The sequence below is a fragment of the Suncus etruscus genome, chromosome 20, assembly GCF_024139225.1.
Source record: "Suncus etruscus isolate mSunEtr1 chromosome 20, mSunEtr1.pri.cur, whole genome shotgun sequence".
NCBI lineage: Eukaryota > Metazoa > Chordata > Mammalia > Eulipotyphla > Soricidae > Suncus > Suncus etruscus.
Genome location: NC_064867.1, coordinates 6,799,446 through 6,825,507, shown reverse-complemented (window position 1 = coordinate 6,825,507; position 26,062 = coordinate 6,799,446). Strand labels below are relative to the sequence as shown.

Here is a 26,062-nt window from a genome sequence, read left to right as displayed (position 1 = left end):
GTTAATGAATATTTTGGATCAATAAATAATTAGGTCAATCATAATTAAAACAATTGGATTAATAAATATTGGATTAATGAATTAATTAATAAATAAGGAGCTAAGGATTGAATTTGGATTTCACAAAGCATGAGCTCTAGGAGATTGAGCTATCTCTTTTCTGCCCAACCAATATAAAAACTTGTTTTTTACATCTATGTGGAAAAAAAAAAAGGTTAAGATGTGAGCTATAATTTTAAAGGTATAATAATTTTGATATTATGTTAAAACAAAGATGAAACTATTATAATTTCTGGGCAAGAAACTCTATATATTTATATCAACATATTGGTTTCTGGATACAACTGGTGGTACTCAGGGGTTATGCCTGGCTGTGCTCAGAAATTACTCCTGGCTGGCCCAAGGGACTAATTGGATTGCTAGGAAGTGAACCCAAGTTGACAACATGCAAGGCAAATGCCCTGTCCATTGTGTTATCACTCTGGTCCCAAGTACAGATTTCTTGAACACAGGACAAATACAGTAATTTCAAAGAGGATGTATCTTATTGAGCTGTTTTGGGAAATCATCAAAAGTCAATCCAAAAAATTGTCTTAAAAGATTACTCATAATTTTTTTCCCTGATTTTTTTAGGGCCACAACCAGCAGTGCTCAGGGCTTATTCCTGGCAGGGATTGGGGGGGGGGGGAGGGTTCATATGGGATGCTAGGAATTGAACCCAGGCCAGTCTGTGTTCATAGCAAATGAATACTAACATTCCAGCCCCAATAGTTCATAATTTTACATGATAAAAAATAATACTGTATAAGTATATAACACTCTTCCAAGTATCATGCATCATTAGATTATTTTCTTGGAAATAGAAAGATTAATTGGAAAGAAGAAGGGAAAGGACAAGAAATTTCCAGCTGGGGAAGAACTGAGTTTAGCACTAAATTCAGACTATATTTTTTTAGCTGACAATTTAATGTGTCAGGCATGAAGAGTCAATAAGTCACGTCCTTTTGTTTTTTTTTTGAGGGTCTACTCCAGGTATGTTCCTGGGAAGTGCTGGCAGTATATGGAAAGTCATGAATTTCTGGGTATCAAACCATGGGCTCCTGAACATGCTACCATGTGCTTTACCACTTGAGCTATCTCTTTGATCTCAAAATACCTAAATTCTAATTCACCTGGAGGATGTTCTTCCTTTCAGCTTAGAAAGTGGAAGCAACAGAAGATTAAACAAAATCCTATGGAAATGAAAATATCACTTCCATTTAAAAGTTAATCTAGCTTTGAAATTATATGCTTACCGAAAAAAAAAAAAGAAATTATATGCTTGTAGTACACATATATATTTTTTGAAATGTGATTTTTTTATTAATAGTTTTCTGTAATAAATTTTTTCTTTTTTTTTTAAATTTTATTTTAAGAATTGAGGGTAAGAAGGAATAAATGGGGGAGAAATAACAGATCTGGGTTGAGAGAGTGAAGGGCTAGAAAAGGATTTGTAAGGTGGTAAATGGAGGGGTGTAACATACATATTTACGTAATCTATCTGCCTTGATACATGGTATATTACAGTGTAAAGAGACGTGATCATATTAATAAAATCAAAACATTAATATTTCTGACATCCCTTCAGTTACTGTGGACCCTGGCTTAGAATTCTGATTAAAATCAATCATTAGTTATATATATACATATATATATATTTTTTTTTTTTTAACATTGTGCCCATCTTCCTAGACTCAATTCAAAGAATATTGGCATTTTCTTTCCCACACTGGTAGACTGAGTCCTCAATACATCAGCATTGTGATGGAACATTTATCATGATAAGGAAATGAAGATTACCAAGGCATCTGCTACTGCCTCCTCCACATCAGAACCTGTGTTCAGGACTCTCATGGCACTGACAGAAGATGACAGTCGACTTGATTGGCTGATCCCATAGCCTGCACCTAATTCATCAAGAGAAGGAACACAGCTTTCTGAGTCATAAAAATTACAATTTGTTGGAAACCTTACGAGTATTAAAGGGGTTTTAAAAAAAAAACCAAAGGGGGAAAGCATTTTAAGAGCTATATTGTATTTTCTGGATACACTTACTTTTTTTAGTCAAATGAAAGAGCAAAGGCAATTAAAATTAGTCATTGTATGGAAAATAAATTTAAACAATAGTACCAACAATACATTGATGAGCATTAAGATAGAAAAAAAAAAAAAAAGCACGGCTAGTTGACTGAGGGCTTGCAAGTCTATAGCCCATAGTTAATCCACACATATCAGACAGGCAAGTCTCATCTATATGGTCGAGTCACAGAGTAACCCAGAACAAATATCAATCCTCAAGCCAAAATGGATTAAGGAGTTCAATGAAGCTATAGCAGAAATTTACAAAGGAAAGACACCTCCAAATGTTATCTCTCCTCCTTCAGGATAGATAATTTCACTCTGAAACTAAGATATCATTAGTTGTTTGAAAGCATCAACATTCTAAAGTGTCTAAAGACAAACTAGAATGAATTCTCCCCTTCAACTGCTTTCTATGTCATTGTTTACAATTAAAACACTTCATCCACCATTTTGGTTTTTTTTTTCTCAAACATATGTACAAAGATGAAGTTTGTAACTGAGAACATAAAACAATTTTATATTAAGAAGTGACATAACTTAGTAGGTTACACTAAAGAAAAATGTCCACCTGCCAGTGAGAAAAAAATGATCAAATAATATGGCTAAAGGGGAACAAGTTATTTGGGCAAAAAAAAAAAATCACAAATGCTTTGTTCTGCAGTAACTTAAATTAAAATAAAAACAAATATTCAATGGAAACTGAAAAGCAAAAAAATTCCCCGCCAAAAAAAAAAAAAAAAAAACACCAACCAACCAACCAACCAACCAAAAAAACCCCCCAAAACTGAAATGAATGCACAGATGATAGTGAAAATGTACTCATCCTTCACCTGAGGCCCCATACACATCAGGGGCGTAGAGGGCACCAGTAGATCTGGAATGGTGTCTGGAGGCTGGAATAACAGGACCATATAAACCTCATCTATCACTATAACAACGAGGAATAGTGGTAGCACTACAGTCAGGCAAGGAGAGTTAATCAACGTGGCTACTATAATTAATAGGCAAGGGTCAATATATTGCCGAACAGGGCATTTGCATATTAGCATTACATCATCATCCTTGACACACAACAGATCTTACACCTAAGAAGACAGACATAGGCCCACGGGAGACAGAAAAATGTAAGTATTCAAATGAAAGGAAATGTCAAAGGCACAAGCATGAAACAAATGGACACTAGTTTCTTAAAAAAAAAACCACTATGGTCACTAGTAACCAATAGTAACTCCTCTAATCCTGAATCCAATGAAGCAGTTCTTATTGTTCTCTTTTATAGATCGATAAAGGAAAGTAAAGAAAGAGGATAATTAACTATACTGGTATCACATTACTAGTAGTGATATATACTTCAGTATCTGTTTACTTTGAAGGTCCAAGCTCTTAAATAGTACACATACCACTTCTCATTGTTCAAAACATTATACATCATTAATGTTAACAACATGTTTTTCATAATGGCTCATATAAATTCAACACTTTAGCAGTTGACTTAGATAGCAAAGCATATCTAAATATATAAAAGTATATCAGTAATTTTGAGGTAGGAATCACTGACATTTCCCTACACTTGACATGGCTCTCTAAATTTGAGTCGAATGTGTTTAAAATCTTAGATTTCAAAGTTATTTTTTCATACAGCATACGGTTAATCTTTTTTTTTTATTTTGTTTTGTTTTGGGGTCACATCCAGCGACACTCAGGAGTTACTCCTGGCTCTGTGCTCAGAAATTGCTCCTGGCAGGTTCAGGGGACCATATGGGATGCTGGGAATCAAACCCGGCTCAGCCTTGTGCAAAGCAAATGCCTCACTGCTGTGCTATCTCTCTGGTCCCTAATCTTTTTCTTATATATGGATATAAACTATAAAAATTCATTTAAATTTTTCCTCTTGGAGGGGAAGGTTCACTCCCCGAAAGGAAGGCTTTGGGAAAAGGACAGCCAACCCAAACATACAGGGAGAGGGCATAGACATGCAAGTTGGAGAAGCTGGGAAAGCCGGTTGTTCTTCCCATCAGAGCCACAGTCACTGGGTCCCCTGTGGCAGCAGAGCACCATGTGTATCTCTGTGAGCCAGGACAGCAACCCTGGGATGCACAGAAGAACCAGAGCCAGTGCAGAGCCCAGGCGGGCAGCTCAGGCAGTGGAAGCGTGGGGACAAGCCCTCAAAAATAAATTTTTTTCATTTAAATTTTTAATAAAAGATAATGCTCTTAAAAGTAGCCCTTCCTTAGATAGCATCAGAGCAGTTAAGAGACCTTAATTATATAAGTCATCCTTTTCTTTGCCACAGGACCTTAAAAAAAGCAACAAAATTGAGATTGGAGAGGTAGTACAGTGGGTAATATATTTGTTTTGAATGTAACTGATCCAGGTTCAAGTGTTGGCATCCCATAGAGTTCCCTCCTCCCGCAAAATAAGGCAAAAAATAAACCCCCACGCACCAAAGTTACAGATTCCTGAGGTAGATGTGTTCTAGTGAGGAATTTCTGTTCTGAGACATTGTCACAAATTTATTATACTGTCCTGTGGTACCTTAGAAAATCCCACTGAACTAAAGGCACAGGCAGGGAAATTCTTAACTTAATTTGTGTTCCATCCCAGAGCACTCTTTTTATAATTTTAATATTTGCCAGAGATATTTTTGTTCACTTTGTATATGTATGCATTAACACATACATATAAAGATGAATACGTGCACAGAAACATTTGTACATATACAAATATGTATATATATTTTAAAATGGAAGAAATCTTATATTTGTATAAAATAAACATGCCACCTTGAAGGGCTAAAGGAAGTGGCATGAATATGCGACAGTTCAAGAGCATATGTCATAGGGTTAGATGTCTTGGGTTCAATTCCAGCTGTTTTGTCTATGCCTCGCTTTTCTTTTACATAAAGTTAGGAAAATAATAAGCATGTGCTGGGCCAGAGAGATAGTAGGGTACGGCACTTGCCTTGCATGTGTCCAACAAGGTTTTATCACCAGCATCATATACAGTCCTCCTAGTACCCCCAGGATTACTTCCTGAGTGCAGAGTCAGGAATAAGCCCTAACTACCTCTGGGTGTGGCCAAAATCCCAAACGCCCTATTGCTGTACTATCACTTTGGCCCCTGTAATTCATTTCTAACTGTGATTTGTATTCTCCATTTAAGCAGTTTACCTCCAACTTCAAATCTAAAAAATTTCCAACTCTCACATGAAAATCCTTGTTTTTGTTTTTGGGTCATACCCCAGTGGTGCTCAGGGGGTGGGAGGAAGAGGCAGCATGTGCTCCTGAAGGTTTTTGAAGCTGCAATAAGTGAGAGAAGATGTGAACAAAACTCCCTTCAAAGACTAGCAGTGAGTGCTTAGTTCCCAGGGTCGTCTTCACTGCCAACAATACTGCTGTTACGGATTCCTTCCCTACCCCACCACTCATTTCTTTTTTTTTTTTTTTTTTGGTTTTTGGGCCACACCCGGCGATGCTCAGGGCTTACTCCTGGCTGTCTGCTCAGAAATAGCTCCTGGCAGGCACGGGGGACCATATGGGACACCGGGATTCGAACCAACCACCTTTGGTCCTGGATCGGCTGCTTGCAAGGCAAGCACCACTGTGCTATTTCTCCGGGCCCACCACTCATTTCTTACCTTAATGCAGATTTCTTTTACTTTTGTGCCAAAGATTTTAGATGTATTTTTATTAATGGTGCATCTATGTTAATGCTAATACCACAACATTTTTAGAAAATATGAGCCATCCAAAAGAAACCTGAATCAGCCACATGCAAAGCAAAAGTCCTATGCTCTGTGCTATCACTCGGCCTCTCATTTAGTATTTTTGTAATTAAGGTAAATATCCAGTCATAATATAATTCTAAAAATCAGGGACATATTTTAGAGCAGCTATATGACATGTGTGAATGAGGAACAACTGTTCAACTATAAATCCTTCCCATTTTATTTATGTATTTGTTTTGTGTCATACCCAGGGGCGCTCAGGGGTTACTCCTGGCTCTGTGTTCAGAAATCACTCCTGGCAGGCTCTGGGGACCATATGGGATGCCAGAGATCGAACCCGGGTTGGCCATATGCAAACAAATGCCCTACCCATTGTGCTATTGCTCCAGACCCAATATGTCCCATTTTAAAAAGTAGTTCAGTTTGAGAAACTCTAGAAACCTAAGCTGAAATGTCAATATTTCTGTGGAAAAAGACGAAATAATTTATTTTATATAAATTAACAGTATTTCATGAAGAGTATTTGTGAGTATAAATATTTAAGTATCATTCTTTAAAGTTTTAATTTTATAGGCTTATACACTGAGAAAAATCTTAACCCAACATTTCATTTAAATAATGTAGAATTTATTGACACAAATTTTAAGTTGTTCATTTACGATGAGAAAATATCAAAGGGCTTTTCCCAAACTATAATTTCCTTCTATTTTCTCCAGAAGACAGAAAGAAGAGGCCAAGATGCAGATAAGAGAGATATAACCGAGGCATCTGAGTTACCAGATGTGCCGATACAGGGGAAAGCAAGGTCTGTCCTACCTGTCTAGATACTTACCAAGGGGCTGAAATGATCGAACAGGGCTTGTGTCCCTGCTGCTCTCCCGACTAGCTTCCCGGCTGCACCCTTGACTCACACTTGGTCGAGGGATACGACTGCTTCGAGCTGGTACAACATGGCCATGGTGGAAAAGAAAAACCAAAAGACAGGATTCACATCTCTGTATAAATTCATTGATATAATTGAGTTCTTTGGGTCATACCAGTAGGCACTGCTCAGGAGCTATTCCTGACAAGTACTTTAACCTTTGTACTCTTTCTTGGATTACAGGATTTGCATCTTTTTTTTTTTTTGCTTTGTTTTGGTTTTTATGGGGACCACACCTGATGGCCCTCAGGGGTTACTTCTGGAAGGCTCAGGGGACCATCTGCTGGGGATCAAACCCGGGTCTGTTCTAGGTCAGCAGCGTGCAAGGGAAACACCCTACTGCTGTGCTAACACTCTGGCCCAGGATTTGTATCTTTTTATAACTTTATTTTCCTCTCTGAAAAACTGATCACACACTGATTTGGTACATCAAGAGCATAAATGTTGGGGCCGGGCGGTGGTGCTAAAGGTAAGGTGCCTGCCTTGCCTGCGCTAGCCTTGGACGGACCGCGGTTCGATCCCCCGGTGTCCTATATGGTCCCCCAAGCCAGGAGCAACTTCTGAGCACATAGCCAGGAGCAACCCCTGAGCATTACCGGGTGTGGCCCAAAAACCAAAAAAAAAAAAAAAAAAAAAAAAGAGCATAAATGTTGGGCAGGGAGGAGGGAGATTTGGGACATTGGTGGTAGGAATGTTGCACCAGTAAAGGAGGGTGTTCTTTACATGACAGAAACCCAACTACAATCATATTTGTAATAAAGGTGTTTAAAGATATTAATAAAAAGGAGTATAAATGTTAACACTACTGTAATCATGTTAATTGAGCTAAATAAAAGCATTAAGAAATACATATGATCAATAATTTATGTTTTTCAAAGGTGGAAGTTATACTTGATGAAGCATTACCAGGAATACAACTACATTTCTTGAATACAGTCCTCTAGTATGTGTAAAATTAGGATAAAATATTTTATTAAAATAAAAAATTTAACATCTTATTATACATGCAAGATGTTGTATAGTTCATTTCTTTTTTTAAAAGAAAATTCTGAACTTTTTTTTTTGTTTGTTTCTGGACTACACCCGGCAGTGCTCAGGGGTTCCTCCTGGCTGTCTGCTCAGAAATAGCTCCTGGCAGGCACGGGGGACCATATGGGACACCGGGATTCGAACCAACCACCTTTGGTCCTGGATCGGCTGCTTGCAAGGTAAACGCCGCTGTGCTATCTCTCCGGGCCCGAAAATTCTGAACTTTTATTTAGTTTTGGTTTTTGGGTCACACCCAATGGCACTCAGGGTTTATTCCTGGCTCTGCTTTCAGAAATTGCTCCTGACAGAATGGGGGGACCAAATGGGATGCCAGGGATTGAACCAGGATCCGTCCCAGGCTGGCTGTGTGCAAGACAAGTGCCCTACTGCTGTGCTATCGCTTGGACCCCTATAATTCATTTCTAACTGAGATTTCTATTCTCCATTTAAGCTGTTTTCCTTCAACTTCAAATCTAAAAAATTTCCAACTCTCACATGAAAATCTTTCTCTTTGGGGGAGTGGGGTGGGCATATCCAAGCTACGCTCAGGGCTTACTCATTGCTCTGTGCTTGGGGAATCACTCCTGGCAGCTTGTAGGATCATATGGGATGCAGAGCACTGAACCTGGATCAGCTGAATACAAGGCAAAATGATCTGCAGGCAGTATTTTCAGTCCGGCCACCACATGAAAATCTTACCAACTGAGAGTCTTGATGGACTAGCTTCTCTGCTACAGCCCTGGCTCCGGGGAATCTTGCTTCTCTTCTGTGCAGATGCAGAGTTGACCAGTACTCTCTGAGCACCAGAGCTCACAGTGGAGAGAGTTGTCGTGGTCAGAACTCTTCCAGGAGACCCAGATCGGCTGCCAGCTGAACGCCAAACACAGAGGTAAATGTTAACATGTGAACCTCAAGAGAATTTGGTCAAAGGCTAAAATTTCAGGAAATATCTGAGAAAATTATGATCATAAAGGACATTCTAAGTTCAAAGGAAACAGACTGGGGAAGATATACATTTTTTTTAATTTTTATTTTGATCATATGCAGATATACATTTAACTGTACTCAGTACATATACCAGTACTGAAAAGCAAATCATGGGAAAGATATCTGAAGTTTAGAGCGAGATAAAAAAAAAACAACTTTTTAAAAAAGGCAAACACTCTTCTGATTTTCAGAACACAAACAATATAAAATATTTTCAAAGAAAGTAATTCTCTGAAAACTTATTTTTGTTTTTTTCTTTTTTTGTTTCTTTTTCTTTTCTTTCTTTTTTTTTTTTTTTTGAAAACATTTTATGGCTAAAATTCTATAAGTGAAAAAGCATTATATTGTTAAGAAAAAAGAATCCCTTATAATTCTCTTGTCATATTTTGTTAAGAAAAAATAAAATTTTCTTTATGATAAAACAGTTCACCTGTGGAGATAAGCTCTGAATGGTCCTAATAAAGTTGCTGATAAAATTGGGTCAGATGAAGAAGGAATCTGTTTTTGCTATTAGCCTTCAAAGAGCAAAGGAAGGCTAGAACAATAGTATAGCATGTAGGGCATTTTGTCTTGCACATGGATTATCAGGGTTCAATACGCAGCAACCCATATGGTTCCCCAAGCCTCTCCAGAGCACACAGCCAAGACTAGGCTCTGAGTATTGCTGGGTGTGGCCCCCAATAACCAAAAAACAAAACAACTGTTCAAGTAGCAAAGGAATTTTGGATGCCCACAGACTAGAATGCAGATGTAGAAATATTGAGGCTAGAACATGACTAGTGGATAAATATCATTGAAGTTAGACCCTTTCCAAAATGATTTTCAGAGTTAGAAAGTGAAGGACGTTTAGTCAAGATGAGGCAGAGTAGGAGCTAGAAGAGGTAAAAGTTAAAAAAAGTTAGGAAACAATATTTTAACCTAGAACTGCATGGGCAACTTTTAGGAGGAAGAGCTTTTTCTGGCAAAATATTTTATGTCTGCATTGAATTGGAAAATGATCTTAACAGACTCAAGTTCTAGATTCTGGAGTACATTATTGGAAAGTTAAAGATGCCTTTAAATAAACATTCATGAAAACACCTTCCCCCTCTATTGGGCACCATAAGTCAGTCACAGTTAACCCTGAATAAACTTACCCAATCATGCTTCACTTCCATAGAGTAAAGATTAAAGACTCAAATGCCAAGCAGGAGTTGTTGACAAAGAAGGATCAGTGAGTGTAGGGCCAGAGAGATTACCTTTGTTGTAGTTAGTTTTATCTTAAGGTAATACTGGCTAGATTTGGGGGATTTTTTAAAAAAATCAAGTGTTGAAATGTCTCAATTTTTTTTTTTTTTTGGTTTTTGGGCCACACCCATTTGATGCTCAGGGGTTACTCCTGGCTATGCGCTCAGAAATCGCTCCTGGCTTGGGGGGACCATATGGGACGCCAGGGGATCGAACCGCGGTCCGTCCTACGCTAGCGCTTGCAAGGCAGACACCTTACCTCTAGCGCCACCTTCCTGGCCCCAGAAATGTCTCAATTTTTTTTAAAAATCATGCTTTGTAGGCTATATAATGCATGAATCAAGGCAAGCTATATGTGGCTTAAAGGTATCCATTCTAAACTTGTCCTGAGATGGTCTTACAGATCACAATTAATACCCCTATTTAATGGCTGGACAAAACTGAAACTTCTCTCCCACTGGTTACAGCAATATCACAAAACAAATTAGTGTTTCCAATAAAGTTAGCAACTTAGAAATTCTAAATCAGTGAGGGGAAATTATTCATATAATGTGGAATGATGGTTCATCTGAATTATTTCATGACATTTCAGGTACATTCAATTTAAATCCAGTTTCTTTCCGTTATAACCTCAAGAATACTCAAAAGGCACCTATTTTCTCCATGCAGTGCCTAAACTAAACACACACAACCAAAAACATCCAAACACCCAACATGCCACAAACTTACAATGCAAGATAAGCCAATGAAATATTTTGTGGGAACACTTGCAACGATATAAAAAGTATAATAAACTGAACACACACACTATGGAATTTTGTTAAAATATAATTTGAGGGATGGAGGTGGTGTTAGGAGATTGGAAAATTCTTTGAACTGTGAGTCTATTCAGCAGAGGTAACATGCAGTAGAGAACAGAGTAACTACTCCAGAGTCTAGATGTACTGAATTTATTGAACTACAGAAGATCTCTCTCTCTCTCTCTCTCTCTCTCTCTCTCTCTCTCTCTCTCTCTCTCTCTCTCTCTCTATATATATATATATATATATATATGTGTATGCTTATGTACATAAATATTTAAATTTATATATTTAAATTTATATACACATATATATTTAAATTCACTCAAGTTTGCTCCTAGGAAATAAAATTGACAGTACTCATTCTGCTTTAGTATTAGTCTCTCTTCTCCGATGCAGTCTGCCCTCTAGATTAATAGTGTTTATAACTTTAGTAGCGTCAGGCGATTTTAGATTTGTAATTATAAGAAAATATCATGGCTACTTTCCAGTAGAGAAATATCAAGGCTATATGGAGCTGGAGTGGCAGCACAGTGGTAGTAGTCTGTCTTGCATGCGTCCAACCCCAGATGGATCCCAGTTTGATTCCTGGCATCCATCCCATATGGTACCCCGAGCCTGTCCAGGAGTGATTTCTGAGTGCAGAGCCAGGAGCAACTCCTGAGTGCTGCTGGGTGTGACCCCCACCCCCCAAATATCAAGGCTATAAAATCGCACAATTGATGAATTAGGGCATTATATAAGTTGGAAGTAACATGGCACTAGAAAATACCCGAATTTGGATATCTGATTTCTCTTATCCTACCAAGTTTTTAAACTAACATCTTATATTAAAAACAAACTTTATTTATTTATATATTTATTTGGGGGGGGGGCTATACCCAGCGATGCTCAGTTTACTCCTGGTTCAGCACTCAGGAATTACTTCTGGTGGGTACAAGGGCCCATATGGGATGTTGAGAATTAAACCTGGATTGACTGAATGCAAGGTAGGTGCCCTACCTGCTATACTATCACATCATTACAGTTCATTTTTTTTAAATTAATTTTTAAAGAATATCTTTATTTACTCCTGGCTATGTGCTCAGAAATTGCTCCTGGCTCTGGGACCATATGGGACACCGGGGACCGAACACAGCCTTACAGCTGGGCTATTGTTCTGCCCACCCCATTTATTTTTTGTTTGGGAGGGGTCACAGCCTGTGGTAGTAAAGGTACTCCTGGCTCAGTATGTGGGAAGTTGCCTCCATTAGAGCTATGGAAGGAACAACTATGGCTATGGTTCAAACCTGGGTTTTGGCATGCGTGCTGTACCTTTGGTTTTTTTGGTCACACTCTGTAGCTCTGTGATCAGGGATCACTCCTGGCCGGCTCAGGAGACTATCTGAGATGCCAGGGCTGGCCAGATGCAGACAAGAGTCATACCTGCTATCCTGACTCCCTGGCCCCAATATATTTTCATGACATCTTTGTTTATTTTGATGCTCAGGTTACTCTGAGCTCAGCAATTACTGGTACTACTGGCGGTGCTTAGGCAACCATGTGTGGGCTGCATTCAAGGCAAGTGCCCTACCTGTTAGACTACTGATCCAGCCCCAATTTTTAAAGGCATTCCTAAGATTCCTTTACTTGCCTTTTTGATACCTGAGAGTTCTACTTGGATAAACTTTTTAAGTTTTTATTTGTTTGTAAATATAATTACAATTTATAATTGTAACCGTAATGTATGTTTGTTTGTTGGGGGAGGAGTGTGCTCAGGGCTTATTGCTGGTACTATTTTGGGGACTATATAGGCCAGCCACACAAACAAGGCACAGACTTTAACCTGTACTACTATCGATGCCCTTTACTTAGATAATTCTCAAACTACAGATTATGGTAATAAAATACAGGCAGGTCAAAGGAAGCTCACAATTGGCAATATTTTCTTCCTATTTAGTAGGACTGCAAAATGAAGCATTCTCTAAGAATTTCTGCTGAATAGAACCCATATTTGATAATGAAAATAGATGATCAAATAGTAGATGCACACATAAAGTCTATAGATTCTTACCACCAATGGTATTAGCTGATTGTGATCCTGAACAAGTATAAAGGCAGAATTAAGGTAAGGATTATAATCCACGAAGAGGGAGAAGCAGATTAAAATGGATGGGATGAAATAAGAAAGCTTTAGTCAGATCTTTGCAAATAAAAATCCTAAAGCAAAAAAGCAGACGTTCGTAAACAATAGATGTCTGTAACAAAGCAGTACATTTAGCTATTCTTACGGTTGATAGACTAAAATTACACCAAAGCGAATGAAATGAAGCTGCAGAAGTAAAAGTAAATTCTTCAGCTTTTATTTTACAGAGATCCTAAGGTCTAAATAATTAAATGTTTAAGTTTTTTAATTTATTTAAACATTTAATTTAAAACTTAAGGTAAGGAAGAATTACATCTCATAGCTGAAGAAAAATGACAATAAAAGATACGATTTTCATTGTAGGACACAAAGGAAACAAAACAGGTATGTATAGAGGGTTTGGGCGGTAAGATCAAGTTTGACAGGCTGAACAATCATTTGACACACAACCAGTCACTACCAGCAACAACAAAAGACACAATTCGTACAAAAACAAAAGTCTGAAAGTCTTTACTGCTTGTTTATTTTTTTGGTTGACTGCCAGAATGCACTGACTTAGGGTCAAGATTTTTTAAGTGGTAAAATAAAAATATAGAAAGACCATGCAAGCCCTAATGAATTACTTTACAATAATGTGAAATGTAGATCATAGTAATATTTCTTTGTAAGTATATTATTATAAAGAAACTTGCATCAACTTACATAACGCCACAGTTTTTTTTAACAAAATTTGGAACAGCGTAAAAGTTATTCGCAACCAAATAGAAATCCCATATGATTTTAAAACTAAATTATTTTCTTATTGGGAAAGTAATTTGATCTAAAAACCAAACAAAACTAACCCAGGAGAAGTCTATAATGCCTAGTACTAGATCCTCACACTTTAGGAAAAGTTTTCAAGTATTAAAGGTTGAGTTTTAAAGTTAAAAAACCAAATGTGAAAAAATAAAATTTCTAGAAAATTCCCTTTCTACACCCAAAAGGGAGGTCCTAAATATATTAAAAACTGTACTCAAAGCACACACAATATTTACCCTGAGAGTTTAGTTTCTGTGCATGTGTGTTTGTATACACACACAGGGCACACACCAGGAGATGCTCTGGTCTATTCCCAGTGTATTTATCAGGGTAGGTCACTCCTGACAGTACTCAGGGTGTATGTGGTACCAAGGATTCAATCTGGGCCTCCTGCACAAAAAAGAAGATTTCTAGTCTGTTGAACCATTTCCCTGGTCCTCACTAAAATTTATACCCTTAACATATTGATGCCAGTGCTATAATTTGTTTTAATTATGATGCATTCAACTGTGAGCCACAAGTATGTGCCAGAGCTAAAATGTTAAATTTACTGTATACAAAAAGTTTCTGGTTATCATCTTCATGCTACACATTTTCTGTACCATTAACTTCACTATTACATATTTCTGTTTCCTGAAGGCCTTAAGAGTATAAGGCATGGATGTACACATCAGGAGTAAATTAGTTAGCTGACATCAGGTACAGAATAATTCGAACAACTTTATCACTTAAGTGTTTGGGCCTGGACACGTAATTGCAAGAGTGCTTTTCTTGCATGTGGCTAACCTGGGTTCAAGCCCCAATATCTCATATAATCCCCTGATCACTGCCAGGAGCAATTCCTGCGTGCAGAATGGGGAGTAAACCACGAGCATCACTGAGTGTTTTCCAAAAACAAACAAACCAAAAAATATACTGGTCAGAAATTACTGTGCGTTCATATACTGTCTTAAAGAATCTGTTATCTAAGTCAATAGCTGTCTAACTTTATTATAATTCCCAGGTGATGCCAATGCTGGCCCAGGTGCTATATTTGGAAGGACAAATCTCTCTAGTACTATACTGCTTAGTATTCAATTACTTGAAAAATATACAAGAAACGGGGCTGGAGCGGTGGCTCAAGCAGTAAGCTTTGCACGCGCTAACCTAGGATGAACCATGGTTTGACCCCTTGGTATCCCATATGGTCCTTCCCAAGCCAGGAGCGATTTCTGAGCGCAGGACCAGGAGTGACCCCTAAGCATCACCAGGTGTGGCCCAGAAAACAAAACATATATAAAAAATAAATATGGTATGTTCTGTTCCTAATTTCGCTCGGAAAAAAACTTTACCGAGAGGGCATATGCCATTTTCCTATTCACCAAGTATACTCAATTTTGCAAAGTTAAATTATATTTTTGTTTTGTTTTGCTACAACTATTACTCTGCCGGGATTTTGTGTGACTTTAAGAGACTGAAGGAAACATGCTATTGTAGAACATTAGGATAGCCCTGGATATCTCCAAGTCAATTTCAAAATTTAGATGTTGGGGCCAGAGAACTAGAACAGGGATAAGGCACTTGTCTTGCACTCAACTAATCTTGGTTCAATGTCCAGCACCACATATGGTTCCCTGAGTACTGCCAGGCATAAGCCCTGAGCAGCCATGTATGACCCCAAAACCCACCACTACCACCCATCAATAAAAATAAATATATAAAATTGGGGCTGGAGCAATAGAGCATGCTTGCCTTGCATGTGGCCAACCTAGGTTTGATTTCCAGCACCCAATATAGCCCAAACATCACTAGGAGTGATCCCTAAGCACAGAATCATCAGGAATAACCCCCGAAGACCAAAAACAAACTAAAAAAAAATTTTTTTTAAAGACCAAGCACACAGGGGCCGGAGAGATAGCATGGAGGTAGGGCTGTCTGCCTCACATGCAGAAGGATGGTGGTTTGAATCCTGGCATCCCATATGGTCCCCCGAGCCTGCCATGGATGACATCTAAGCGCAGAGCCAGGAGTAACCCCTGAGCACTGCTGGGTGTGACCCAAAAAAAACAAACAAACCAAAAAACCGAACACAGGGCCAGAGCAATAGCAATAGCAGGTAGGGCATTAGCATTGCACACAGCCAACATAGGTTCAATCCCAGGCATTCCACATGATGCCCGAGAGTGATTTCTGAGCACAGAGACAGGAGTAACTCCTGAGCACTGCCAGGTGTGGCCCAAAGACAAAGAAACAAACAAACAAAAAATACCCAACACACAAAAATTGATGGAGAGATAATACAGCAAGTGGGGCACCTGCCTCACATAAGGCCAGCAGATCCAGTCTTGATTCCTGGTATCACATATGGTCCCTTGAGTTATATATGACCCCTGTACTGAAAGCTGGGAGTAAGACCTGAACACCACTGGGTGTGACTAAAATAAATAGAGTATTAATATCTTGTTCAATTTTGTTAGGGATGTAGCTTACATGCTGAGCACTGTCTTGCTTAGATTTGGTCCAAAAAGGTGCAGAAAGGATAAAACAGCTAAACAGAATGGAACTCAGTTAAATGTAGGGGGTTGCGCAGTAAAGTATGAGGAGGCCCTGGGTTCAATCTTGGCACTGCAAAAAATAAAGTCAAATCTGTTTCTTTCCAAAACAGGCCGAAGAGGTAAAATAACTCCAAAACTTTTTATTTCCTTAGAAAAAAAGCCTGAGAAGTACTAATGAAAATCTCTTATCAAGGAAGAAAAATAGGGCCAGAAAGATGGCTCAAAGAGCAAGAGCACATGCTTTAGGCAGGGGAGCCATGGGTTCAATACTGACATGGCATGGGTACCCAATGTGGCTGAAAATAAGTAAAAGACAAGGAATAAACTCTCAATCTAAAATGTAATTCTGGACATGTAGAAATGGTTCACTCATTTTTTCCTATACCTCAAAATTGTGCTTTTTAATAACTATGCTTATGAGAAACTTAGCTTTGTTTTGTTTTTGTTTTTGTTTTTTTGGGGCCACACCCGGTGATGCTCAGGGGTTACTCCTGGCTATGTGCTCAGAAGTTGCTCCTGGCTTGGGGGACCATATGGGATGCCGGGGGATCGAACCACGGTCCGTCCAAGGCTAGCGCAGGCAAGGCAGGCACCTTACCTCTAGCGCCACTGCCCGGCCCCAGAAACTTAGCTTTTCAATAAAATACCCAAAATAAAATTTTAAGTAACATCTGCACATATCTTAAAGAATGTAATAGAGCTGGTAATTTTATGAATCAATGTATGCGTACACCCAAAATGCTAACTGTAGTCTAGCATAGTTTGAGAAGACTACAAAAATATCGCGTCTCTGTCTATGAACAGCATTAGCTAGACAATTAGATTTTGATGCTATGTAATATGTGGCAAATATATTGTCTCTAAAAAGCACAATTTTCACATTTGCAAGTTTCCGTGTAACTATGAAAACCTTAATGTTAAGAGATTTGTGCTAATAGAATATCTCCATGCAAAGGTCTGTGTAGTAGATGAAGTCACCCTGTCTTAGTGGCAGATACTAATGATGCAGTTCTAAGAACACACCAAAGACAAGACAACACCCACTCCAAAAAAATTTCAAACATGCACGACCACTGACCCAAAACATTAAAAAAAAAATACCTTCATTTTTGTCAGGTGATGATGAACCTAAAGTACAGAACAAGAACTCAGTATGTGGCTTGTCTTTTTAGAAATTAGCTTTGTCTTTAATCCACTGGTCAATTTTCTAACACAGTAATATACAAGCAACATACTCATTCTAACATTACAAATTCAGAAGAACTAATATAATAGGCAATACGTACGCTGTGACTGAGACACCATTTTTGTTCGACTTCTTCCTCGAGAATCTGTCTTGGCATTTCCCATGCCAGCAAGAGGTGTTGAAAGCTTTGCTCTAATCCGACCTAAGGGGGAAAAGTTAATTGTAATAAGTAGAGATATTTAAAAATAGTATCACTTAGAAATGAGGAAATAAAAAACCTTCAATTTTCCAACTGGTGGTGTTTAAGCAGTGCTACTAAATTCTACAACAATGCAACTATCACTTCCAGAATATACTTTTCTCAAAAACTTAAAATCATATACGGTATTCCACACGTTGTACCATAAGCTACCTTTCCGTTAAGGATAAGAAAATAGTTAAATAAAAGACTATAATTTTTGGCATGCTACTTGTATTTTTTTAATTGGTGGTGCCGATTCTAAAATTTCATCTCCTATGGAATTTTATTTTCAACTCTATTTTTAAATATAGGCCTCAAACAGATGTAACCTTAGAAACAAAAAGCCAAAATAAATTCCTTTGACTGAAAATGTACTTCCAAAGCAATCTGTGACCCAGGGACAGAGCTCAAAGCTGGGATGCAGTCTGGCTCCCAACCGCTGTCAGGAGTGAATCCAGAGCATCAAGTTGAAAAAACTCTGGAACACTTCTGGAGTCCAGCCCGGGTGAAGGCGTCTGAAGCAGGGGTGCCGCGAAGGTTAAGAAAACAAGACAGACATGAGAGAAAAAAGCATGGAGTCAGGGGGTTTATTGTCTAGTGGACTGAGAGCACTGACTGTCCTCCACATAGGACATTTATTGTTCAGGAACAAACAACATGAAGGATAGATAATAGGCAAATTCCTATCTTATGCTGACCCAGCTTAAAGGGAGGTTCTCGAAGGGGAACAAGACATAGCTGGGGGATAGGTGAGGCACTGGGGAGAAATTCAACACGAACAAGGGGGTTTAGGAGTACCCTGAAACAAGGCAACATTGATAGATATTAATAACCAGAGCTCTCTGAGAGGGAGGAGGGATGGCCCAAGGTCAAGCCCAATTAGAAATCATTAATTATGAGATGGCACCCCTCTTTGTACTGTCTGTCCCCAACTCTGGTCAGGCATAGATGGGAATGTCTCTGATGGCATCACAGAGGGTATCCAATGGAACACCACTGTGTCTGGCCCCAAAACAAGAGGGGGGAGGGCATTTGCAAGAGGAGGAAATATAGGAAAAATACTTCATCTTACTGTCCTGTCTAAATATGAGGAAACTACAGAAGTATATGCAGTATTTACTATTATTTCCCCCAAACAACCAGTTTCATTTATAAAATGACTTGAGAAAATGCCTTAAGTTAGATGCTTTTCTCAATTATTTCTTTCTCTACTTCTCAATAGTGATCCTATTTCCTTTATTATGCCACAACTATTTTGCAAGTTCTTGAATCAAAGATAATTTTTATTGTGTATTTAAGTAAACCGTAATTTTTGTAAAAATAAAAATATATTACTGACAAAGATATTTTTTAAGCAACTGTCTTGACTATCCCTATCCTCAAACCAGAATCAGTATCAAACATAATCATAAAGGACTCAGAATCCTATCTTTAGTTGGAATGGGGGGGGGGGTGGTAGTGCCAGGGACTAAAGCCAGGCCTTACACACACAAGGAAAGTGCTTTAATACTGAGCTACAATGCCTGTCAGCATTCCTGGCAGGCTCAGGGGACCATATGGGATGCTGGGGATGGAACCACGGTTGGCCACGTTCAAGGCAAATGCCCTTTAGCTATGCTATTGCTCTGGCCCCAGAATCCATTTTTGTTAAAAGGCCCAATTTATTCTGTATGGCTAGCTGGCTAGCCTAATTGGCTGTACTATAAAATTTTTATAGAAGCCAGGTGAAATTTAAAAATTAAGAAATGAGTGAGGGAAAAATGATTAAGAACTATCCCTAACCTCAAATAAAAATAAAAACAGAAGCCAAAATGAGAAGTGTAGTTGGTAGAGTTCTAATATTTTATTAACTTCTTCAAAATCCCTAAGAGGCTCAGAAACAAGGCTTTTTGTCCTTTCATAGCTTATCTTGAGCAGGATACGATGTTCTCCTAAGATGTAAATTATAAGGACAAAAAGATATTTTCCCTAAAATCGTGACATTTTTTCATTTTCTGTTGTAAAGAAATAAGAATGTTTAGTATTTCAAAACCACACTTTAACTTGCATTGTCATAGTGCAAGAGATCATTTCTGGAGTACTCCAATTTAAAATGTATAGAAATAGTTCAAATATATTAGAATACTTATGAGACACCCTCCACAAGATAAATCTACTTGGTTTCTATCACAAGAAAATTTCATATAAAACTTAGAAGGAAAATGTATTTCAATTCAGAGGTCCAAGAAGATAATCTTCAGGCAGTATAAATATAAACCTTGAATTTTTCCCTTTCAAAAGCCATAGATAATTGTTTTAAGGTAAACTGCTTCAAAAAAAACTCTCCAAGTATGTTGTCCCAACATTTGTCCCAAATTCAAATCATGTGCAGTTCTTTGCTCATTGCCTCAAAATCAGGTACATTTAAAAAAAACTACACAACTGCATTTAAACGTTGATGATACTTAAATTCCAATGTTAAAGCAATGTTGCATGCTTTCTCCAAAGTATAGATGAATTTACATGAATTAAAAAACAGAAACAAAGCATTAATGACACTACTAAAAAAAAGAAAACCGCGTATTAACTTCTACCAGATATTACACATAGATTAAGCAATTATGGTTTTCCAGCATGAAATGAAAAGCAAAACTCTAGAATGAAGAATTAAAATAAAAACCTACATATATAACAAACACAACCAAACATAAAATGTAGAAGCTACCACAGCTGGCACATCTGCAAATCAATTAGCTTATTTTAGTTTTAAATATATAATTCCTATTAATGAAATATTAATGTAGATGTATTTGTTACTGACAAAACGTATGATTTCTTACCATCTTCAGATGCTGTTCCTAAATAAGAGAAATAAAACAACATTTCAACAATAAAACATTTCAACCAATTTTGTCAGCGATGAAGTTAAGACCTCCTGCCTCCCACCCAACAAAAAAATGAAGGGTGAAAACAAACAAAAAACTTAGGTCTTATAGTCTTAAATTAACTTATATATGGTTCATTAAAAAATGAGGCCATGTAATGAATCATAGCACAAAAAAGGATAAACCTGGGAAAAACTGATAAAGCACTACAAAGATTTTTTTTATCTGCTATTTATAACACTTAAAATTTGAAATGAGGGCGCCAAAAAAATAGTACAATTGGTAGGGCGCATGCTTCGTATGCCAGCCATTCTAGGTTTGATTTTGGATCACCAATATGGTCTCCTGCATCCCACCAGGAGTGATTCCTGAGTCCAGAGCCCTGACCATTGCCAAGGGATAGCCCAGAAACAAAAAACAAGCAAAAATAAATATTGGGTGCTGTACAAATAAAAACCTACCTACGTGGGTGGGTAGGGCATTTGCCTTACATACAGCCAACCCAGGTTTGATCCCTGACATCCCAATGGTCCACTGAGCCTGCCAAAAGTGATTTTTATTTTTGCTTTTTGGGCCACACCCTGTGATGCTCAGGGATTACATCTGGCTATGCACTCAGAAATCGCTCCTGGCTCGGGGACCATCTGGGATGCCAGAGGTAAAACCAAGGTCCGTCCTGGATCAACAAATGCCCCAGCCCCACCGCTGTGCTATTGCTCTGGCCCGAAGAGTGATTTAAAAATAATTACTTTATTTAATCACCATGGATACAAAATTGTTCATGATTGAGTTTCAGCTATAAAATAATTTCTTTTCTTTATTTTTTTGTCCCCCTTCCGCTCCCCCGCTCTCTGCAGCAGTGGCCCACAGAATGATTTCTGAGCTCAGAGACAGGAGTAACCCTGGAGTGCCACTGATGTGCCTCAAGAGACAAAATAAGTAAATAAATAAAAAAGAAGAAAATTCGATACAATTATAATGCTATAACTAGAAAAGAATAATTTTTGGTATATGTCTCAAAAAATAAAGCTAAACGACAAATATTAGAATCAAATCCATGACCCAAGCCTCATTAAGCCAGTATTTTCATCAAAGCATTAGAGACGTTTAACCCATCAACAAATGGCCAAATATAAAATATAACACTCGATTATAAAACTGGGTCTGTATATTTATGAACACTGGACTCCACATCAGTGCAGTTATATATGTTATATTAGTGATATAACATATTCCTTAAATAGGCAGATGTTTTTGAGTTATATCAGAAAAAAATAAATCTGACCTGGAAAGACATTTGCTTTTAGAGTATCCAGAATTTCAGTGTTATTGTGATTAACTTATGAATATGAAATAGAGAAAGCATTCCTTAGTGGATTTAAACATAAATAATTACTGATGGTTATGATCTCTATTAAACACGCAAATAACAAAGACTAATATAAAAGTAAAATTCACATATCCAAGCCAAAAATTAAACAAATGTCCCATCTCATTGGAAATATACTAGTATCTATTTAAGAATTTTATGTAATTGCACACAGAAAAACATACAGTTCTCATTTTTTCCTAGATTGTGACTTATAGGTAATTACTGTGACTTACAGGGTGACTATCTTCTTGTAAGCTCTTAAAAATAGTTCAATCCTTATGTGGTATTATGGTATGTGATGTGAACGAGGACATGTTATTTGTCACAAGACACAAATATAACAGATAAAAATATACTGAAATCAAGCAAAATATGGTTACTTGAATACTAAAACTTATAGAAGCAAGTATTAAAGTAAATTCAGTTTTGATTACATTTTAAAGAATCCAGTCTTTTCGTTTGTTTGTTTTTTGGGTCACACCCGGCCACGCTCAGAGGTAGTTACACCTGGCTCTACACTCAGAAATCGCTCCTGCAGGCTCAGGGGACCATATGAGATGCCGGAATTCAACTATCAAGCCAGCAAACGCCTTACCTCCAGGCTATCTCTCCAGCCCAAAGAATCCAATCTTAAGTATCTGCAACTTGCATTTCATATTTTTTTGGTATGGGACTCATATCCAGCTATACTCAGGGTTAATCCTTAGTATTAAGCACACTCCTCTGTGCTTAGGAGTCATTCATGGCAATGCTCAGGGACTGTATGGGATGCTTGAAGACTGAAACCAAGTTGGCCATGTGCATGGCAAGTGCCATACTTGCCATATTATTGCTCCAACCTTGCATTTCATTTATACATATACATTTATAAAATGCGATGTTTCTATAATCACTGGTCAATTAAAGAACTGAATAAACTAAATAACATTTCTATTTTCATGATTTTAGAATAAAAATATTTACATTTTAAGATAAATTATGCATAACAAATAGTAATCCTAATATATATTTTTTCTTTTGTTTTTCTTTGGCCACACTCGACAGTGTAAAGGGGTTACTCCTGGCTCTGTCCTCAGAAATCACTTCTGGCAGTATTTGGAGGACTATATGGGATGCTGAGGATTGAACCTGGGTTAGCTACATTTAAGAGAAATGCTCCCCTGCTATGTTATTTCTAAGGCCCAGAGTAGATTGCAAAACTCCAAGATAAATAACTAAGGCAAAATTGAAAAAATTATGTAGCCATTTTTTGATTTCTGATAAATAAAAATATTCTATTTTCAGTAAAATAAAAACAGAATGAACGAAGATATCAAACAGATTGCAGGGATCACGAAAGTTTTGTGTAACAGAATTAGAAAAGGAAGTTCTTACCATCCATCTTGTCAGAAGTATCCTCTTTGAAGAAAGAGCAAGCAAAGAACAGAGGAAAACTTATTATATTAGGAAAAAATAGTAGGACAATTGTGAGAACATAGTATATTCAAGAAGACAGACTTTATAGCCCAAAATTATTTGGGGGATGAAGAAATGTTTAAGCCACATTCAACTGTTCCTGGGAACCATAGGTGTTATTATTTCTCCAGCCCTAGCTGTAACATACTGCTTTCAAATAAAATATATTAGGCATTTAACAAGATAAGGTTCTTACAGGAGACAAAAAAAAAAAGGAGTGTGTTAAATGATGTGGTGAGAGAGAAGGAGAGAGAATGAGGGAGGGATGTGGGGGGTTTGGCAAGAGAGGAAGAAGGAGGGAGAGAGAGAGAAGGGACAGCTGGTATACATTTTTTGCAAAGTAGAGGCCAACATTTTCTTCCTGGCAGCATATGCCTCCTCTTTCCCTCCTTCCTTCCCACAGCACCTCCAAGAGAAGATCAGAGCACCATAGGTTCTGCCTAAATCAACCCAACCAAAAACTCTTATTTTTAAATGTTCAGTAAGAAGTTAGTGATGTCTTTCTCCGAAAATTGGACCTTTGTCATTCATCATCCAACTAATGTTTTACTTTGGTCTACTGAATTTCTCCAAATTGATTACTTTGCCTTATTGTTGTTTCTTTTTCTCTAACCCCACCTACCTGTGCCCAGGACTTGTTCCTGGATCTGCACTAAGTCAGTCATGGTGTGTTTCATGGGACCATAGTGGTGCTGGGGATTGAACCAGGTTTGGCTGTGTGCAAGGCAAGTGACCTATCTGCTGTCCTATCTCTCTCTGACTCAGCCTTGGTTATATTTTCCTCTCTAGAGCTTATAGTTTACCCCTAAATTCTACCAGTTGGCAATCTTATCATTACATTTTCTATTGCCTTGCTGCTTTTCCACCGTTCTTCTTACAAAACTTAGTTTCTACAAAATTAAAACATGATTAATCCAGCAATTCAATGATCTACTTTACTACTTTAAGTGCTCAAATAGAGAAAATGATACTATTGTAATGCCAGACATACTGGCACTACTACAAACTGGACAATTATTAAAGTGGTCTTAGTGCCAATGTAGTAACTTCATATGACTACATAGTGTCTTCATGTTGCTTTTAATAAGGGTCTACTCTACAAAATTAGTAACAAAAATCTGTTACATTTCTACATGCAAAAACAAACTAGAAGAGAAAGAAATTATAAAAAAGCAAGACTATAATCAATGCAAAAGTGAGTGAGTACTCGGAATAAACTTAGCAAAAAAAGTAAAAGTTGCATGTTGTTTACATATAAAAATATAGACTTCTAGTATGGTGGGGTGAGGGCTTTCTTGGTTCGGCTTGGCACCTGCAGCCCTTTGCCTTTGGCCGGAGGGTCTGTAGGTTGCAGGGTAATGGGGGAAAAATGATTTCACAGGTAGTCAGATGAAGATTCAGGAGATATCCAGCTTTATTTCATGGCCCTAACTGCCAGGTGCATTTATACACATGGCTTCTAAACTAAGCTTTATTAAGCAGTCTCCTTCGCTGTCCTCCATCCATCCTAGCTGCGTCTGCTTTTCTCACACACCCTCGCAACACAATAATTATCACCCACAGACCCCTCCCAGCTGTACACTGAAAACCATAAATCACTATGAAGTAGAATATACAATGGAAAAAGACTTAATGTTCATAAACTGGAAAAACTCACAGTTAAAATGACCATTCAAACTATGAACTAAATAGGTTGTGCATTCCGTATCAAAATTACAATGGTACTCTTCAAGAAAACAGAAGAAATACTACAATTTTATGGATTCACATGAGACACTCCCCAAGAAGAGTCAAAGCTATTCTGAGAAAAGGGTATAGTTCAGAGATCCCAGACATTGCATGGTCCCCAGAATACTGATGAGCATGCATAATGCAGAGTAATGGCCCTGACAGTTCACTGGTACTGCAGGGCCCATATAATACCACCACATTCTGGTAATCCTAGCACTGAGTTCAGCCTCAGTGGTCCAGTGTTGTCAGATGTGGCCCCTGGGGCCCTAAACATTGCTTGGGAGGCCTTTGTGGCCCCTGCTCTCAAATTAAATTCAAATCTTTTAATTTATTTTAAAGGGGATGGGTCACACCTGGCTGGCAATGGTTTGAGTTACTCCTGGCTCTGCACTCAGAAATTACTCCTGGCAGGTTCAGGAAACTAAATGGGACATCAGGGACCAAACTCTGGCTGGCCACATGCAAGGCAGTGCTCTACCCATTGTATTATCACTCTGGCCCTAAAAATTGTAATTCTTACATCACAAAATTCTTCCAACAGCTCAAGCGTTTTTATAATCCTTATCTCCACTATCTACCTTCAATTAAGTTGACAATCATTTGCTGTTAGTACATTTATACCTCATTATCTAACTGCAGAGTATTTTCAATACCTCAAAACAACTCCCCTTTAGGAGTCACTTGTCACTACTATTTTCCTAATTCCCAAACCCTGGAAATAGCTAATTTGGGGGGGGGGCACACCCGGTGATGTTCAGGGGTTACTCCTGGCTGTCTGCTCAGAAATAGCTCCTGGCAGGCACGGGGGACCATATGGGACACCGGGATTCGAACCAACCACCTTTGGTCCTGAATCGGCTGCTTGCAAGGCAAATGCTGCTGTGCTATCTCTCCGGGCCCGGAAATAGCTAATTAACTTTGGATTGATTTACCTGTATAATCT

At 38.0% G+C, this 26,062-nt stretch overlaps 1 protein-coding gene across 13 annotated transcripts in view; it reads right to left on the bottom strand.

Moving 5' to 3' along the window:
* CLASP2 (cytoplasmic linker associated protein 2) overlaps nt 1-26,062 on the bottom strand; it is a 178,589-nt gene that overhangs the window by 72,369 nt on the left and 80,158 nt on the right. For 4 of the 13 annotated variants that reach the window (XM_049766379.1, XM_049766380.1, XM_049766385.1 and 1 more), the window contains 7 exons: nt 23,308-23,331; nt 20,517-20,534; nt 17,557-17,658; nt 8,499-8,669; nt 6,681-6,788; nt 2,952-3,014; nt 1,840-1,946 (listed from right to left, as the gene is read on the bottom strand). In XM_049766379.1, the coding sequence (XP_049622336.1) occupies nt 1,840-1,946; nt 2,952-3,014; nt 6,681-6,788; nt 8,499-8,669; nt 17,557-17,658; nt 20,517-20,534; nt 23,308-23,331 (593 nt within the window). Of the gene's footprint in view, nt 1-1,839; nt 1,947-2,951; nt 3,015-6,680; nt 6,789-8,498; nt 8,670-12,866; nt 12,894-17,371; nt 17,399-17,556; nt 17,659-20,516; nt 20,535-23,307; nt 23,332-26,062 lie in introns of all 13 variants that reach the window. The other 9 variants (XM_049766378.1, XM_049766384.1, XM_049766383.1 and 6 more) reach the window with 4 other exon arrangements.